The sequence below is a fragment of the Primulina tabacum genome, chromosome 7, assembly GCF_025594145.1.
Source record: "Primulina tabacum isolate GXHZ01 chromosome 7, ASM2559414v2, whole genome shotgun sequence".
NCBI lineage: Eukaryota > Viridiplantae > Streptophyta > Magnoliopsida > Lamiales > Gesneriaceae > Primulina > Primulina tabacum.
Window position 1 is genome coordinate 29,460,189 of NC_134556.1, and position 17,883 is coordinate 29,478,071.

The window sequence follows — 17,883 nt, forward strand, 5'->3', positions numbered from 1 at the left end:
TTGTTTGGTATGATTGAATGAAATAAGATATGAACGAAATGATTTTTGGATTAAAATAATATATATACTCAGTTCCTATAAATAACATAAAAAAAATGAAGTAAGATATGATTGTTTTAACCAATAATAAATCATTCTGAATTCGAGTTCAATAGAGTTATAACATATTTTAGTAGGGTTATGATCTAACACTAATGATTTAACGTATCATCTAGGCTTGAAATAAAAATTGAAAACTTAATAATTAAAACTAAAATAAAAGTAAATACTTACAAATCTGTACACCAGAATCTGAAAGGTTTATTATGTAGATAGAAAGTTTTTAAGAGAGAGAGAATAGAGAGCAAACTCAACCATACCCTGCGTGTTTACAAATATACCTATTTATAGATAGTAAAATTGGATTTCAAATCTCAGATTTCAAAGGAAAATATGAAGAGTAAATTTCCATAATTGAGGCAGCCAGACACTGGCAGATACCACAGATCATTTCTTGCATCTGTGCGAGGAAGTTCATGAGGAGAGGCTGCCAGGTATTTTTGGCCAGTATCTCGACAGTGACCAAGCCAGTCAGTCAGAGGCTAGAGGACGTCGAGGTGGTCAGGGATTTCCCCAGCGTTTTCTCGGACGATGTTTCAGGCGTTCCACTAGACGGGGAGGTTGATTTCTCTATCGAGCTGATGACAGGTACAAGTGTCGATCTCTAAGGCACCCTATCATCTAGCACCTGCAGAGATGAAAGAGCTGAAGGATCAGATACAGGATAGGGTTTCATTCGCCCGAGATTTTCTTCATTGGGCGCATCGGTACTGTTTGTTAAAAGAAGGACGCCAGCATGAGACTTTGCATCAACTACAGGGAGCTGAACCGGGTCACAGTTTAGAATAAGTATCATCTGCCTAGAATTGAAGATCTATTTGATCAGCTTCAGGGAGCATCAGTATTCTCGAAGATATATCTCCGATCAGGATACCATCAGCTGAAGGTGAGAAAGTTAAGACAGCTTTTCAGGACAAGTAATGGACACTATGAGTTTTTGGTGATGCCCTTCGGATTGACGAACGTGCCAGCGATCTTCATGAATCTCGTGAATCACATGTTTCAGCCGTATTTAGATCAGTCCAGTCATACTTTTCATAGATGACATACTGAGATATTCGAAGAGCAGGTAGAAGCACAGCCAGCATCTGAGGACCGTACTCCAGACTTTACTAGGACAGACGGCTGTATGCCTAGTTCAGTAAGTTCAAAGGCTAGATAGAGTGGCATTCTTGGGCCACGTCATATCCCGAGATGGAGTGGAGGTGGATCGCAGAAAATTTGAGGCAGTCAAAGACTAGCCAGTGCCAAAGAGTGTGACAGAGATCCGCAGTTTTTTGGGTCTAGCAGGGTATTACATGAAGTTCATACAGGGTTTTCTTCCATCGCAGTGCCATTAACCGCCTTGACGAAGAAGAATGCCAATTCATCTGGGGATCAGAGTGCTAGGAGAGTTTCGACAGACTGAAGCAGGCATTGACTTCAGCGCTGGTTCTAGCTATGCCATCAGGGCAAGAAGATTTTGTGCTTTACAGATGCCTCGAAGCTCGGTTTGGGCGCAGTTTTGATGTAGCATGATAGAGTTATCGCTTATGCGATCAGACAGTTGAAGGTCCATGAGAAGATTTATCTGACTCATGACCTCGAGCTAGAAGCATTAGTATTCGCCCTGAAGATATGGAGGCATTATCTTTATGGGAAGAAGTGCAAGATTTTCACTTATCACAAGAGCCTGAAGTATTTTTTCATACAGAGAGAGCTGAACATGAGATAGTAGAGGTGGCTAGATCTAGTGAAGGATTATGATTGTGACATTAGCTACCATCCGGATAAGGCTAATGTAGTTGCAGATGCCCTGAGTAGGAAGAATGCAGTGATAACTCAGTTGTCGATACAGTGACCGCTGCAGGCAGAGATTCAGAAGTTTGAGCTTTCAGTGTATGCCAGGGGTGATACCCCCGGTATTTCTACCCTGACAGTACAGTCGACACTGAGAGCCAGGATTCGAGCGGCACATACTTCGAACAAGCAGTTACATAAGTGGAGACATAGGGATGAGTTGAAGGGCATGAGGTTGTATACAGTTGACAACAGCATAGTCAGATATCGTGATCGACAATGGGCTCCTAGAAATGATTCCCTGAGAGCACATATCATGAGTGAGGCTCACAGCACCCCATACTCTACCCATCCCCAGGGAATACGAAGATGTATAAGGATCTACAAACTCTGTATTGGTGGGTGTACATGAAGAGAGATATTTTACGTTTCGTCTCCGAGTGTTTGACGTGTCAGCAGGTCAAGGTAGAGCATCAGAGACCTACAGGGAAGTTGAGACAACTCACTATTCCCGAGTTAAAATGAGAGACATTACCATGGATTTCGTGACAAGGTTTCCGAGGACGACGGGAGGATATAATGCCATCTGGGTGATAGTTGATCGGCTCACTAAATCAGCACATTTTCTACCGATCAAGAAGACTTTCACCATAACTCAGTATGCAGAGCTGTATATCAGGGAGATAGTCAGACTGCATGGGATTCCAGTGTCTATCGTGTCAGACAGAGATCCAAGGTTTACGTCTGTGTTCTGGAAGAGTCTGCATCGGGCATTGGGTACGAAGCTACTATTCAGTATTGTCTTCCATCCTCAGATCGACGGTCAATCAGAGAGGATGATTCAAATATTGGAGGACCTACTCAGAGCTTTCATGATCGACTTCCAGGGCAGCTGGGAGATGAAGCTACCTCTCGTGGAGTTCACGTACAACAACAGTTATCATGCATCTATCGGTGTGGCTCCATACGAGGCACTATATGGGAGGAAGTGTAGGTCACCAGTTTATTTGGACGAGGTAGGAGAGAGGGCAGAATTGGGGCAAGATATTGTCAGACAGGCTGCAGAGTTAGTGGTTAAGATTCGGAACAGGATGAGGACCGCGCAGAGCCGACAAAAGAGTTACGCTGTTCAGCGGCATATGGATCTTGAGGGGATCATATATTTGTGAAAGTCCCACCGATGAAGAGTGTGATGAGATTTGGAAAGAAGGGCAAGCTCAGCCCTAGATTCATAGGATCGTTCGAGATCTTAGAGAGAGTTGGGACACTCGTGTACAGAGTCGCATTAGTGCCGAATCAGGCGAGAGTTCATAATGTGTTCCACGTCTCGATTATGTGGAAGTACATGTCGAACCCTTCACATGTACTAAATTATGAGCCACTGCAGTTGACACCTAACATGTCTTTCGAGGAGAGGCCCACTCAGATTTTGGATAGGCAGGAGAGGAGGCTCTGGAACAAGGTGATCCACATGGTCAAAGTCAAGTGGCTGAATCATTCTGAGGAGAAGGCTACTTGGGAGACGGATACCGAGATGCGGAGTCGCTACCCGGAGTTAATTGGTACGTTTTAATTTCGAGGACGAAATTCTGTTTAAGGGGAGGGGGAGAATTGTAAGGTCTAGGAAATTCGAACTACGTAACCTGACTGCATGCAATCTAGGGTTTTTACAAAAATCAGTGTTAAATTATTTTAAAGTTTTAAAGGCATGATTATATATGTCATTGCATTGTTTATTAAGATTTCATGCATTAGGGTTTTTAAGTTGTATTTCGTGCTCGAACGAGGAACGGAAACCAGAGATTGTCAAGAAAATGTTATTATTAAATAATTATTTTTAAATATTTAATAAATGGTGTAATTAAGTATGATTTTTGAAAATGTACCTAAACGAAATCTTTTTGAGGGTACGGGCAATATTTTCAAAAAGTACCTAAACGAAATTTTTTTTGAGAGTGTTTTTGGGCTTGTCGGGTTTATTTCATTGCTTAATATGCCTAAAATCATTTTAATTACTTTATTTCTTAAATAAGGGCCCATTAAGACCTTTTTTATAAACCTAAACCTATCAACTAATTAACCCTAAACCAAGCAGCAAGCTTCGGCCGCTCCTCCCTCACTTCAGCAGCCCCTCTTTCGATTTTTTCCAGTAGCCAACCTTCGAGTTCTTCAAGGTTTCAAGAGAAATCATTCCCCGTCTCTCCGGTGCTCGTCCTAGGCGGAGATATCAAAGGTTTTTTGCGTTTAAACACAAAGTCATGCCATAAATCTTATTTTTCTCATCATTCACGCTACTTATTGCTGATGTGTGTGTGTTTGCATGAGAAATTAATTGTTCAAGCATGATATTACGTTTTTTCAAAGGTTTTGACATGAACATGCATATATCATTTATGCAACTCACGTTTTTCATGTTCTTGTGTAAGGGGCTGCCGAAATGGGATGTTAGGGGACTGCTTAGGAATGAGAGTGAAGGGGACATGATGCTGGAGTCGAGTCTTGGTTGGTTTGGATGCGGGCCAATCGGTTTTGGTTTGAGATGGCTAGGGCTTTCGATCGACCGAGGGAAAAGGGTAGGCACGGTCAAGGAGAACATGAACCAAGCCATGGTGCAGTCCAAGAGGGTCCTAAACCGAGGTCTAGGGGAGGTCCATATGTGACTGGTCTCGGGTAGAAGGGAGTTCCAAGGGTTAAGAGTCGATTTGGGACAAAACGGTGGCTAGTTCAGGTATTTTCTTGAGGAACCGTGGGGTAAGCGAGCATTGAGCCGAGGGCAGTGCCTAGGGTGGTCAATTAGGGTCTGGTGGTGAGCTAGTTGTGGCTGGTTCGAGGATGGTCCAAGCTGGTTAGGTATAGGGTCGATGGTTTGACCGAAAGTCGCACTAGGGTTTCGGGATATGCACGTGTCGAAATTCCAGAAACTTTCAGGCATTGGTCGTAGGTCCCAAGGGGTCTAAAACAAGTGTTTTAGGGGCTGGTCTCGTAGGTTTGAGTCATGGTTTAAGTTGGGAAAAGTTTGGTTGACTTTTGGGTTGATTCGGGTTAAAATCGTGACCCCCCGATCCAAGTTTTAAAGTGAATCGTATAATTTACGAAACGTGTTGGAAACGAAATTTCGGAGTTTGACAAATTAAGCGTGAAAAGATTGAACAACTGATCAAGAAAACTGAAGGTAACTGAACTGAAGATTTGTTAACTGATAGTTGCATGAACTGAAGATTAATGCATATATAATTCTAGGCAACTGGAACTGGGCGAAACTAACTGAAATATGTTGTCAACTGAACGATCAGTTGAGACTGATCAGTTGTCATGCCCCGAAATCGAGACGTCGATGACATCCGTCATTGTTTTACAATTACTTGAAAATAATTAAGTCTCGTAGCAAATGGCAAACAATAAGTCTTTTTCATATACTAAAACATAGTCTTTACCATGACAACGGATTAAAAATTACATCAGAGTTTGCGAAAACTAAACAAAAGGAAAGGTAAAAATCTTGATTCTTGATCTACTCAATTGATCATCATCCCCAGAAAGCGTCTTGTTCCTCCTCATTCATTTGCTCTTCATTCTTATCTGAAAGTTGTAAGGGGTGAGTGTTTTGGGAAACACTCAGTAAGTGGAGGTCGATCGATTTTCAAAGATACATATAGAACTTAATCTTTAAAAGCATCTCTTTAACAAACTTTCAAAACTTATTACTTTTGACTTATCATAACAGAACCGAATCAAATATGAGACAGAGATTATCAGACGATTAAGAGCAATTCAAAAACAATTCAGAACAAACACAACACTCTTACTCATCTCATTTCTATAGGTCAAATTGTCCCCAATATGTTAGTCCTCTAAGGGGTGAGGCCAGAACACAGTTTTATATCCACTAATAGGGGCCAGACAGAACATAGTTTTATACCCACTGATGGAGGCCATAACACAGTTTTATACCGACTGATGGGGGCCAGACAGAATTACAATTATCGTTTCATTTCAAATCGATTTGTAACAGTGTATCACAGAATTTAGATTTATCGAACAAAACTTATCAAAAATTTGAAAAGAATTCAGTAGAATCAAAGGATGTCGAAATCAGAAAGAATTCATCGATCGTAATTTTAATTTATGTAAACGCTGAATTTTGAAAATAAGGACACACATACAAGCATGTCATATTATTTTTATTCAAAGTTTAAAATACAAGAAAAATATGTAACGAAAACCCACTTACATATAGTTTAATTGCGCAGTACAAAACTTTGTTCAAACTTAGACGAATGGTGACCGACATTGGACAGAATCTTCACGATGATGTCAGCAACAAATTATTGCACGAAACAGCCGGAACAACCTTCCTTTCTTTTTCTTCAATGGTGTTGGCCGGGAGAGTGATTTTAGGCGAAAAGGGCCGATTTTCTTGTGGTGCTTTTGGATGTGTTTTTCTTTAGCAATGATGCCCTATTTATAGGTTCCAAAAAGGCTTCTCATCTACCCCCAAATGGACGCCCACTCGGTGGCCAAGAAAGCCATTTAATGAGGTCAAGGTTAGCAAGCATCAAGAGTCACCTTGATTTTCTAAAGGGACAATTCTTGCATAATAAATTTGTTCAAGCCTCCTAGCTCTTCCTTTAGCTCCCTTCCTTGGTTAAATCAATGGTCATCTCTTGCACAATAAGTTTTTCTGAACCCTTAGCTCTTTTAGCTCCTTCCCTGGTTAACTCAATTGTCATCTCTTGCGCAATAAGTTTGTCCAAACCCTTTGGCTTTTCTCCTACCTCCATTTTTGGTTCTTTCAGGACAAAAGAAAATGAGCTTCCTTTAGCTGAAATCTTGAGTTCATGAGCTGGGGTTTTACTCCTCGGCTGATGACTCTTCCATTGTTGTGTTTTCTTGTAGTATAGATCCCCTTCTTAGCTAGCCCTCGAGCTTTAAGGTTACTTCCTCGAGTAGAGTTAGCTGAAATATCACGTTTGTAGTTGAGTTTTATAACTAAGATTAAAGTTTTGAACTTCATTTTAAGTTTTGTTACTTACATGATTCGCTTCGGAAATTTCGGGTTCTCACATCCCACTCTCCTTATTGGAAGTTTCGTCCTCGAAACTTGGATTGACTCGATCCTTTAAATAGATGAGGATATTGGGTGCTCATCCTTTCTTCTAGTTCTTAAGTTGCTTTCCGTTCGATATGATTTGACCACTGTACTTTGACATATGAGATTTTTTGATGTCTTGGCACTTGTTCTTTGGTGTCCACTTTTCGAATAGGGACCTCTTCATATTTCAGCTCTTCATTCAAGTGTCCTTCGATCATCAGCGGTGCATCTTTAAGGATGTGACTTGGGTCTGGGATATATTTCCTTAGTTGTGCTATGTGAAAAAATTTGTGAATTCTAGACATATCTGGTTGCAAAGCCAGTCGATAAGCTAGGGTTCCCACTTTCTCTAGTATCTCGAATGGTCCTACATATCTTGGATTTAGCTTTCTGGACTTGCTGAACCGAACCACTCCTTTCATAGGTGAGACTTTTACATAAGCTTTTTCACCGACCTCCAATTCCAACGGTCATCGCTTTAAATCAGCCCAGCTCTTTTGTCGATCTTGAGATGTCTTGAGTCTTTCTTTGATTATAGCTACTTTGTCAATGGTTACTTGAACAAGCTCAGGTCCAATTATAGCCTTTTCTCCTACTTCATCCCAATACAGAGGTGATCTACACTTTCGACCATACAACGCCTCATACGGAGCCATTTCAATGTTGTTGTAATAACTGTTATTATACGCAAACTCTATCAAGGGTAACTGTACATTCCAATTTCCATGAGAATCCACAACACATGCCCTCAACATGTCTATGAGGCTTTGAATTGTTTTTTTCATTTTGGTCATCAGTCTGTGGATGATAGGCCGTGCTGAGAGTGACTTTGGTCCCATAGCTTTTTAAAACTTTTCCAAAATCGTGATACGAATCTTGGATCTCTATCAGATGATATACTTGTCAGGACACCGTGTAATCTCACTATGTTATCCATATATAGGTTGGCTAATTTATCAAGGTTGTAATTCATTCGAATCGGTATGAAATGTGCCGATTTGGTGAGTCTGTCAATGATTACACAAATCACACCGTGACTTTGTCTCGATTTTGGTAGTCCTGCTACGAAGTCCATAGAGATGTTTTTCCACTTCCACTTTGGTATTTTTAATGGTTGTAGGAGTCCTCCAAGCCGTTGATGTCCGCCTTGACTTGTTGAGAGGTTAAGCACTTTGAAACAAAGATAGCTACGTCTTTCATTATTCCATTCCACCAGAAATTATTTTTCATATCCTCGTACATCTTGGTGCTTCCAGGATGGACTGAAAATTTCGATTTTTGTGCTTCGGCCATTACTTCTTCCCGAATCCCATTGATGTCTGGAACACACAACCATCCTTTCATCCAGAGACCTATACTCTCATCAATCTGAAATTATGGGGTCTTTCCTTCTTGAATTTGTTCTTTAATCTTTGTGACAGAGGGATCCTGGCTTTGTTTTAATTTGATCGATTCTCTAAGACATGGTTGCGCTGATAGAGAAGATAAGCTTACTTTCCCAATTTTCATCCGGCTCAAAGCATCTGCTACTTTATTCGCCTTATCTGGATGGTAATTGATTGATAAATCATAATCTTTAAGAAGTTTGATCCACCTTCTTTCCCTCATGTTTAGTTCCTTTTGGGTAAATATGTATTTGAGGCTCTGGTGATCAGTAAATACTTCGCATCTTACCCCATAAAGATAATGTCTCCAGATCTTTAGCGCAAATACGATTGCCGCTAATTAAAGATCGTGAGTTGGGTAATTTTTCTCATAAGGTTTTAATTGCCTTGATGCATAGGCAATTACCTGACCTTCCTGCATAAGCACACACCATAATCCTCCCTTTCAAGCGTCACTATATATTGTCAAGTTCTTACCATCCTCGGGATGAACTAGTACTGGTGTAGATGCGAGTTTCGTCTTCAGGGTTTCGAAACTCTTCTCACATGCTTCATTCCAAATGAATTTTGGATTCTTTTGTGTGAGTTTGGTGAGAGGAATGGACTATCGAAGAAAATCCTTCCACAAATTTTGTATAGTAGCCAGGTAAGCCCAGAAAACTTTTTATTTCGGTTATAGTCTTCGGTCGACACCAATCCTTGATTACCTCTACTTTCTTAGGGTCCACTGACACCCCTAGTTCAGATATTATATGGCCTAATAATGCAACAATTTTTAGCCAAAATTCACACTTCTTGAATTTGGCATAGAGTTCTTTTTTCTCGCAGTGTCTGCAAGGTGAAACGCAGATGTTCTTGATGGTCTTCCTCGCTTGGAGAGTATACAAGGATGTCATCTATGAAAACCACCACAAACTTATCAAGTCATGGCTTGAATACTCGATTCATAAGGTCCATGAATGCTGCAAGAGCATTTGTTAGAGCCAAAAGGCATTACCATGAATTCGTAGTGTCCATATCTTGTCCTAAAAGCCGTTTTAGGAATGTTCTCTGCTTTCACTTTTAGTTGATGTTAACCTGATCTTAGATCGAGTTTTGAGAATACTTTGGCTCCTTTTAGCTGATCGAAAAGATCATCTATTCTTAGGAGCGGGTATTTATTCTTTATTGTGATTTTGTTTCTCTCTATAATCAATGTATAGCCTCATGCTTCCATCCTTTTTCTTTACAAACAAGACTAGGGCTCCTCACGGGGATGTACTCGGTCGGATTTGTTTCTTATCCAATAACTCCTGAAGTTTCTCCTTTAACTCTTTTAATTCGGCTAGAGCCATCTGGTATGGTGCCTCTGAAATTGGTGCAGCACCAGGGACCAAATTGATTTCAAATTCCACTTCTCTATTGGGTATCGCACCCGGTAAATCCTTGGGAAAAACATCTGGAAATTCTTGGACGACTGGAATTTCTTCCAACTTTGGAGTAGTTTATTCTCTGACTTCGCTGATCATTGCCAGGTAGATTTCCTCACCGCATTTTATGGCCTTCCAGGTTTGTGAGATAGATAGTAAGGAACTTTCGTTCCTTGGACTTTCCATGGTATATGATTTCTTTTTGAGTCGGAGTCTGAAGTTTAACATTTTTTTTTGGCAGTCTACCATGGCGTGGTGTTTAGCTAACCAGTCCATTCCGAGAATGATGTCGAACTCAATCATATTGAGTTGAATCAATTCTGCCTCAAAGTTCTGTTTACCGATGCAAATTTTACAGCTTCCGATATACATAATGGGTCTCAATAGTTTTGCTAGCAGGTGTTTCAACTCTTAACGGTTCACTAAGAGTTTCATGCTCAAGTTTCAGCTTTTTAGTAAATCTTCTAGACAAAATGAGTGCGTAGTACCACAATCAAACAAGGCATAAGCAGGCATTTTATTGAGTAAAACCGTACCTGCCACCACATCGTTGGTGTTATCAGCTTCTTCCTGGGTTATGGCATATACCCAAGCGTTAGTCATTTTTCATTTTGTTTACTGGGTCCAGTCCCTTTATTTTTGTTCTAAGGACACTCTTTAATTCGATGACCCACCTTTTCACATTTGAAACAAGCGCCCGTTTTCTTATAACATTCCCCGATGTGATTCTGCCAACAAGTAGCACACCACTTCCCTTCCTTGTGGACAACATTGTTAAAAGTTCCCTTTGAGGGATCACTTGATTGATTTGGCCTCTTGAATTTGGGGCCACCCGGAGCAGACTGACTGGAAAAAGGTCTTTTTTCTTGTTCTCTTCTTCTCGGCATTTGATATCAGTTTCCGCGCTCATTGCCAATCCCATTAAGTTCGCAAAATTGTTTGGCCTGAATATAGCCAAAGCAGATTGAATTCGGTTGTTCAGCCCTTTCTTGAAACAACGCATTTTCAAGGTTTCATCTGACATGATGGTTGGAACATAGGTTCTCAGATCATTGAACCTTGAGGTATATTCCATCACTGTCATGTCCGATGTTTATTTAAAGTTTTCAAACTCACTCAACTTTTGCATACGAGATTCTGTTGGGTAATATTTTTTAAAAAATTCTCTCTTGAAGGTTTGCCCCATGTGATCTGCTCTACCTCAGCCAAAGATGGTGACACTGTTTCTCACCACTTGCGTGCTCGATCTTATAGAAACGGAGTCACAACTTCCACCCTAAGCTCTTCAGATATTTTTAACAAATGAAGTTCATTTTCAACATTCTTAAGCGAGTTATGACTGACTTTTGGATCAGGATTCCCATCAAAGGTTGGGACTCGATTCCTTCAGAGGGATTCATAGTGATACTTGATGCCATGAGGTTGTGGTTCTGGCGGTTGCTGGATGGCAGTTGGCAGTTGGATTCACAATTCCTTGCAGTGTGACAGCTACAATAGTAGCTATTGCCATCATGTCTTCTCGACTGAGATTCACCCTCGGTGGTGATGGTGGATTTTCGTTTTCGTTTCGATTGACTCCGCGGGGGTTATAGTTGTTTCTGGGTGGTCTACATGCCATTTCCTATAAACATATTTTATTAATTTGTTTGAAACAACACATAATAAAAGAAATATTTTCAATTAATTTTTTAAATGCATACACACAGTCTTTTAATATCAAAATGATTAGCCTAATTGGCCTAAATACAATCGATGTTTATCCTAGGGATTACTCTATTCGTCCAGCACTTCACCATTCCCTATAGCTTCATTATTTTCTTCTTCCATAGGGTTCTCTTCTTGGTTTTCTTCGATTTTGTCCATGAGCTCTTCCATATTAATCATATCATTCTGTAGTTGATTCAATGTGGTTTTGCAACAGTGTGTTGTGGTCATCGAGGTTATTCACTTGGTCTTGAAACTCTTGTATTGTCGATTGTTTTACTGTCTCATTGAGTTCATGCTATTCTATCTTTACTTGGAGTTGGTAAATAGCCTTGTTAAGATTGTTTTCTCGATATTTTTCTGCCAAAAACGTTCCTTGAATTGCTTCCAACTTTTCTTTTGTGCTATCGTGTTGCCGTTCCGATTCTAGGTGATAAACAGCATAGCATCTAATGTCATCGTGCAGTCTTTTCTCTTCTTCTCTAGCCTGATGAAGGTCCTATATCACGTATACGTTATTTCCATCTAGTTAATAATTATCCCTCTCGAGTTTGTCATTTTTTTCTTTCAATATTTTAATTTCTACTTCCTTTTTCTGGAGCTGTTTTTGGAGTTCGGTTACAACGCTTTGATGATCCATGTTTGTTTCCTATAAAGATTAAAAGAAAATAAATTTTATTGATAGGTTCATAAACTTCTTCATAAATCTTGTAGATGCGACAATTTAAAAATAATAATAAAGTCTTTATTTAGAAATAAGTTATTACATTTAATACTTTAATAATTTTTATTACAATCATAATATCAGACTAGCCTAGTCTATCATGTCTCCATCGTCGCTGTCGCTCTCATCGTTGACCACTTCCATCGGTGCTTCCTCTGGCTCTTCCATATTCTCTACCACCAGATGCAAATAATTATTCTGGTCTTGAAGCCTATCCATGGTGCTATGAAGTTTGGAGATGTATCGTTCTTGCTTGCTGTTAAACTATTCTTGCCGCCGACGAGCTCGAGTAGCACGGTCTCTCTCTGTCTCCACTCTCTCTAGCAAGTCCCTGTTCAGTGTAGCTAGGCACTCGATACGGGCTGAATCAGTAGGTATCTGAATAATTTGGCTCTCAGCCAAGTCCAGATGATGAGTGAGCCGCTGCACGTCCATCTCAAGTATGTTTCTGACCTCGATAAGTTCTTGTTTCTCTAGTTTCTCTCTAACAAGTTGCGCCTTCAAAGTCGCAATTTCCTTAGCTTGATTATCTATCGTGAGCTGGCGCATACGAAGGGAAGCTTGAGCATGAGTCCGTGGAGCAACCATTTCCTAGAATAAATCGAGGTGAAGTGTCAGAACAGTATAAATGATAGAAAGCCAAAAAAGTGGAAACAAAGTTGTCGTGGGAATTTCGATACTAAGAATTTATAGGACGATTGAAGGAGATAGAACTCGAGTTTCTCGAAGAATTAGAGGAGGATGAAAGTTCGTTTCAGGTCGGAATGCACTAGGCTTTTGCCAAAATGTGACTTCGTCAAATTTTGTCTATCAAAATCCCAGCGGGATTATGAACCTGACGACTCTGATACCACTTAAATGTCACGTCCCGAAATTGAGGCGTCGGTGACATCCAGCATTGTTTAACAATTACTTGAAAACATTTAAGCCTCGTAGCAAATTGCCAAAAACCATCTTTTTCATATACTAAAACATTGTCTTTACCATGAAAATGGATAAAAATTACATCAGAGTTTGCGAAAACTAAACAAAAAAAAGGTAAAAATCTTGATTCTTGATCTTGTCAATCGATCACCATCCCCAGAAAGCGTCGTGTTCCTTCTCATTCATTTGCTCTTCATTCTTATCTGAAAGTTGTAAGGCGGGCACCTCAGGCACTAGGGGCTCCTAAGCCGGAGGGAGGACCGTCGTGCAAGCAGTGCAACAAACTTTACTATGGCAAGTGTATGTGGGGGACTTTCATGTACTTCATATACAAATAATAAGGCCATAAACAGCTCATTGCCCGAGGAATCAGGGCCCCACTATTGGCAGGGCCTACGTGATGCGTGCCGAGGAAGCAGAAGCCGAGCCAGACTCTACGTTGATCACCGGTAATCTTTACGTTTAAAAGTTCATTTATTTACTGCCTCGAATGCATGGATTATTATGTTGGTTGTTAAGTTACTTTGGAATGGAGAACCTAGGATAAATTAGGTTGCATTCTCTAACTATTTGGACTTAAGAATTGAATTAAATGAGTTAGAAATTTTAAGGATCTTAATTGCAAAAATCGAAATTTTTATGGGTTGTTGTCGAGTTTTTGGGGGATCAAATTATTAAAATTCGAAAATTTTAAAGAATAATTTGGGGCTAAATTCGAAATATTGTGGGAAAAAATATGATTTTCGAAAACTTTAAGGTCCAAATTATAATTTCTGAAAATTTCGGTGATTTGATTCGAAACTTTCGAGGAACACTTGGGTTAAATCAGTAATTATTGGGATTTGGGGTTAATTACTGGTGGGAAATTTTTTAAGTTTCAACGCGAACAAATTTGATGGTATGTTTTGTCGTATGAAGGATATATATTTCAGGTGTAGACACGTATGCATTGTTAGATTCCAGAGATACACATTTGTTTATATCCGAATCTTTTTCCAAGCGACTAGAAATCATACCACATGCGATGGATTTGGGTTTCAGAGTATCTATTCCGTCCGGGGATCAAATTTTTACCTACCAGAAAGTGAAGAAATTGGAGCTTCGACTACAGAAAAATGCGGTGCAGAGACTTGATTGTGCTACCGTTGCCGGAGTTTTATTTCATTCTGAGTATGTGTACTGGCTTTCTTCTAACGGAGCTGTCATATATTTTTGACAGAGGTCAGTATCTGTCCGACCACCCAGCGGTAAGCCATTTGTATTTGAGGCAGCCAGAAAGGATGTCAGGCATTTTTGGCCAGCATTGTGACAGTGTCAGAGCCAGTCAGTCAGAGGCTAGAGGAAGTCGAAGTGGTTAAAGATTTCCCCAGTGTTTTCCCTGACGATGTTTCGGGCATTCCACCAGACAGAGAGGTGGACTTTTCTATCGAGCTCACTCCAGGTACTGTGCCTATTTCTAAGGCACCCTATCGTCTAGCACCTACGAACATGAAAGAACTGAAGGATCACATACATGATTTTCTAGATAAGGGTTTCATTCGCCCTAGCTTTTCTCCATGGGGCGCACCGGTACTGTTTGATAAGAAGAAGGGTGATAGCATGTGGCTTTGCGATATAGAGAGCTGAACAGAGTAACGGTCAAGAAAAAGTATCCACTGCCGAGGATCTAGGATTTATTTGATCAGTTTCAGGGAGCATCGGTATTTTCGAAGATAGATCTTCGATCTAGATATCATCAGCTGAAAGTAAGAGAGTCTGACATGCATAAGACGGTCTTCAGGACACGTTATGGGCACTATAAGTTTTTGGTGATGCCCTTCGGCTTGACTAACGCGCCAGCGATCTTCATGGATCTCATGAATCGCATGTTTCAGCCATATTTGGATCTGTTCATCATAGTTTTCATTAACGACATCCTGATCTATTCGAAGAGCAGAGAGGAGCACAGTCACCAGCTGAGGAGCATACTGCAGGCATTATAGGACATACAGTCGTAAGTCAAGTTCAGTAAGTGTGAGTTTTGGCTAGACATAGTGGCATTCTTGGGCCACATTGTATCTCGGGATGGTATAGAGGTCGACCCCAGTAAAGTTGAGGCAGTCAGAGATTAGCCAATGCCTAAGAGCATGACAGAGATTCATAGATTCTTGGGATTGGCTGGATATTAGGGCTTCTCTTCTCCGCCTTGACAAAGAACAATGACAAGTTTATTTGAGGACCGGAGTGCCAGGAGAGTTTTGACAGGCTACGACACTAGTTCTAGCTATGTCATCAGGGCAAGGAGAGTTTGGGGTTTATACAGATGCTTCGAAGCTCGGTTTTGGCTCGGTTTTGATGCAGCATGACAGAGTTATTGCCTATGTGTCCCGACAGTTGAAGGTCCATGAGCAGAATTATCTGACTCACGACCTCAAGCTAGCAGCAATGGTTTTTGCTTGAAGATTTGGAGGCATTATCTGTATGGGGAGAACTGCAGGATTTTCAGTGATCACAAGAGCCTGAAGTATTCTTCACACAGAAAGAGCTGAACATGAGACAGCGGAGGTGGCTAGAGCTAGTGAAAGATTATGACTGTGACATTAGCTACCATCCGGGTAAGGCTAATGTAGTTGCAGATGCCCTGAGCAGGAAGACTGCAGTGATCACTCAGTTGTCAGTACAGAAACCGTTGCAGGCAGAGATTAAGAGGTTCGAGATTGCAGTTTATACCAAGGGAAGTGTCCCTAGTCTTTCTACCCTGACAGTGCAGGCGACACTGAGATACAGAATTCGGGCAGGACAGACTTCTGACGAGTAGTTACAAAAGTGGAGACAGAGGGATGAGGCTAAGGGCCGGAGGTTGTACACAGTGGTGGATGACGTAGTCAGATATAGGGACCGACTATGGGTTCCTAGCAGTGATTACTTGAGAGCAGATATCTTGAGCGAGGGCCACATAACCCCATACTCCATCCATCCAGGGAGTACGAAGATGTATAAGGATCTTCAGTCTCTTTATTGGTGACAGGGCATGAAGCGGGATATTCTACGTTTCTTCTCCGAGTGTTTGACGTGTCAGCAGGTCAAGGCAAAGCATCAGAGACCTCTCCTTATTCCCGAGTAGAAATGGGAGAATATTACTATAGAATTTGTGACAGGGCTTCCGAGGACGACTGGAGGATATAATGCAATTTGGGTGATTGTTGATCGGCTCACTAAGTCAGCTCACTTTCTACAGATCAAGAATACTTTCACCATGATTCAGTACGCAGAGCTGTGTATCAGAGAGATAGTCAGACTGCATGGGATTCCAGTTTCAATCGTGTCAGAGAGGGATCCGAGATTCACGTATGCGTTCTAGAAGAGTCTGCATCAGGCATTAGGTACTAAGTTGTTATACAGTACTGCCTTCCATCCTCAGACCGACGGACAGTCAGAGAGGGTGATTCAGATTCTGGAGGACCTACTTAGAGCTTGAATGATCGACTTCCAGGGCAACTGGAAGCCGAAGTTACCTCTTGTGGAGTTCACGTACAACAATAGCTACCAGACATCTATCGGTATGGATCCCTATGAGACATTTTGCGGGAGGAAATGTAGGTCCTCAGTGTATTGGGATGAGGTAGGAGAGAGACCAGAGTTAAGGCCCTATATTGTCAGTCAGACTGCAAAGTTAGTGGTCAAGATCCAAGACAGGATGAAGACCGCTCAGAGCCGGCAGAAGAGTTACACAGATCAGCGGCGCAGAGATCTTGAGTTTGCCTTAGGGTATCATGTGTTTGTGAAGGTTGCACTGATGAAGGGTGTGATGAGATTTGGGAAGAAGGGCAAGCTCAGTCCTAGATTCATCGGATCGTCGAGATCCTGTAGAGAGTTTGGACACTCGCCTACAGAGTTGCATAACCGTCAAATCTAGCGGGAGTTCATAATGTGTTCCATGTCTCCATGCTGCGGAATTACATGTCGAATCCTTCGCACGTGTTGAATTATGAGCCACTGCAGTTGACACCGAACCTGTCTTACGAGGAGAGACCTACTCAGATATTGGATAGGCAGGAGAGGAGGCTTCGGAACAAGGTGGTCCACATAGTCAAAGTCAAGTGGCTGAATCATTCCGAGGAAGAGACTAGTTGGGAGATGGAGACCGAGGTGAGGAGTCGCTACCCAGAGTTATTCGGTGCGTTTTAAATTTCGAGGAAGAAATTCAATTTAGGGGGGGGGATTGTAAGGTCTAGGAAATTCGAACGTCGTAACCCGACTGTATGCAATCTAGGGTTTTATTTAAAATATGTGTTTAAGATTTTTATGTATTTTATTTCATGAGTATTGCATGGATAGGTGTTATTTCATGGTTATTTTAAAGTTTATGCATTAGAGTTTTAAGTTGCATTTCGCGCTCGAACGGATATCAGAGACGGGGGATAAACAGGAAAAATATTTGTATTGCATAATTAATTTTAATTATTTAATATAAGGTGTATTTAAGGGAGAATTTCTAAAATAGGCCTTGGTTGGATATTTTTATTCGTCGGGCCGTATTTTTAACCGGTACGCTTTTTATCGATTCAGATGACATTTTGAGGGTTAGGGCAATATTTTCAAAAACGTACTAAAACAAAATATTTTTCGGGAGTGTGATTGGGCTTCTTGGGTTTATTTTAGTGCTTATTGGGCCCAAAACCTTTTTAACCCTTTTAAATATTAATTAAGGGCCCATTAGTGCATGTTTATTTAACTTAAGCACTACCCAACTAAACTCTAAACCTAATCCCTCAAGGTGGCCGCCCC

The 17,883-nt window shown here is 40.9% G+C and overlaps 1 protein-coding gene across 1 annotated transcript; it reads left to right on the forward strand.

The window, feature by feature from the left end:
- The first annotated feature begins 2,714 nt into the window (after window positions 1–2,714).
- Window positions 2,715–3,047, forward strand: LOC142550662 (uncharacterized). The gene has a single exon (XM_075659739.1). The coding sequence runs from the start codon at window positions 2,715–2,717 to the stop codon at window positions 3,045–3,047; it is 333 nt and encodes a 110-aa protein (XP_075515854.1).
- Window positions 3,048–17,883: the final 14,836 nt, after the last annotated feature.

Coding starts and splice junctions, on each gene's coding strand:
- LOC142550662 (XM_075659739.1), top strand. CDS start 2,715: ATGATTCAAATATTGGAGGACCTACTCAGAGCTTTCATGATCGACTTC.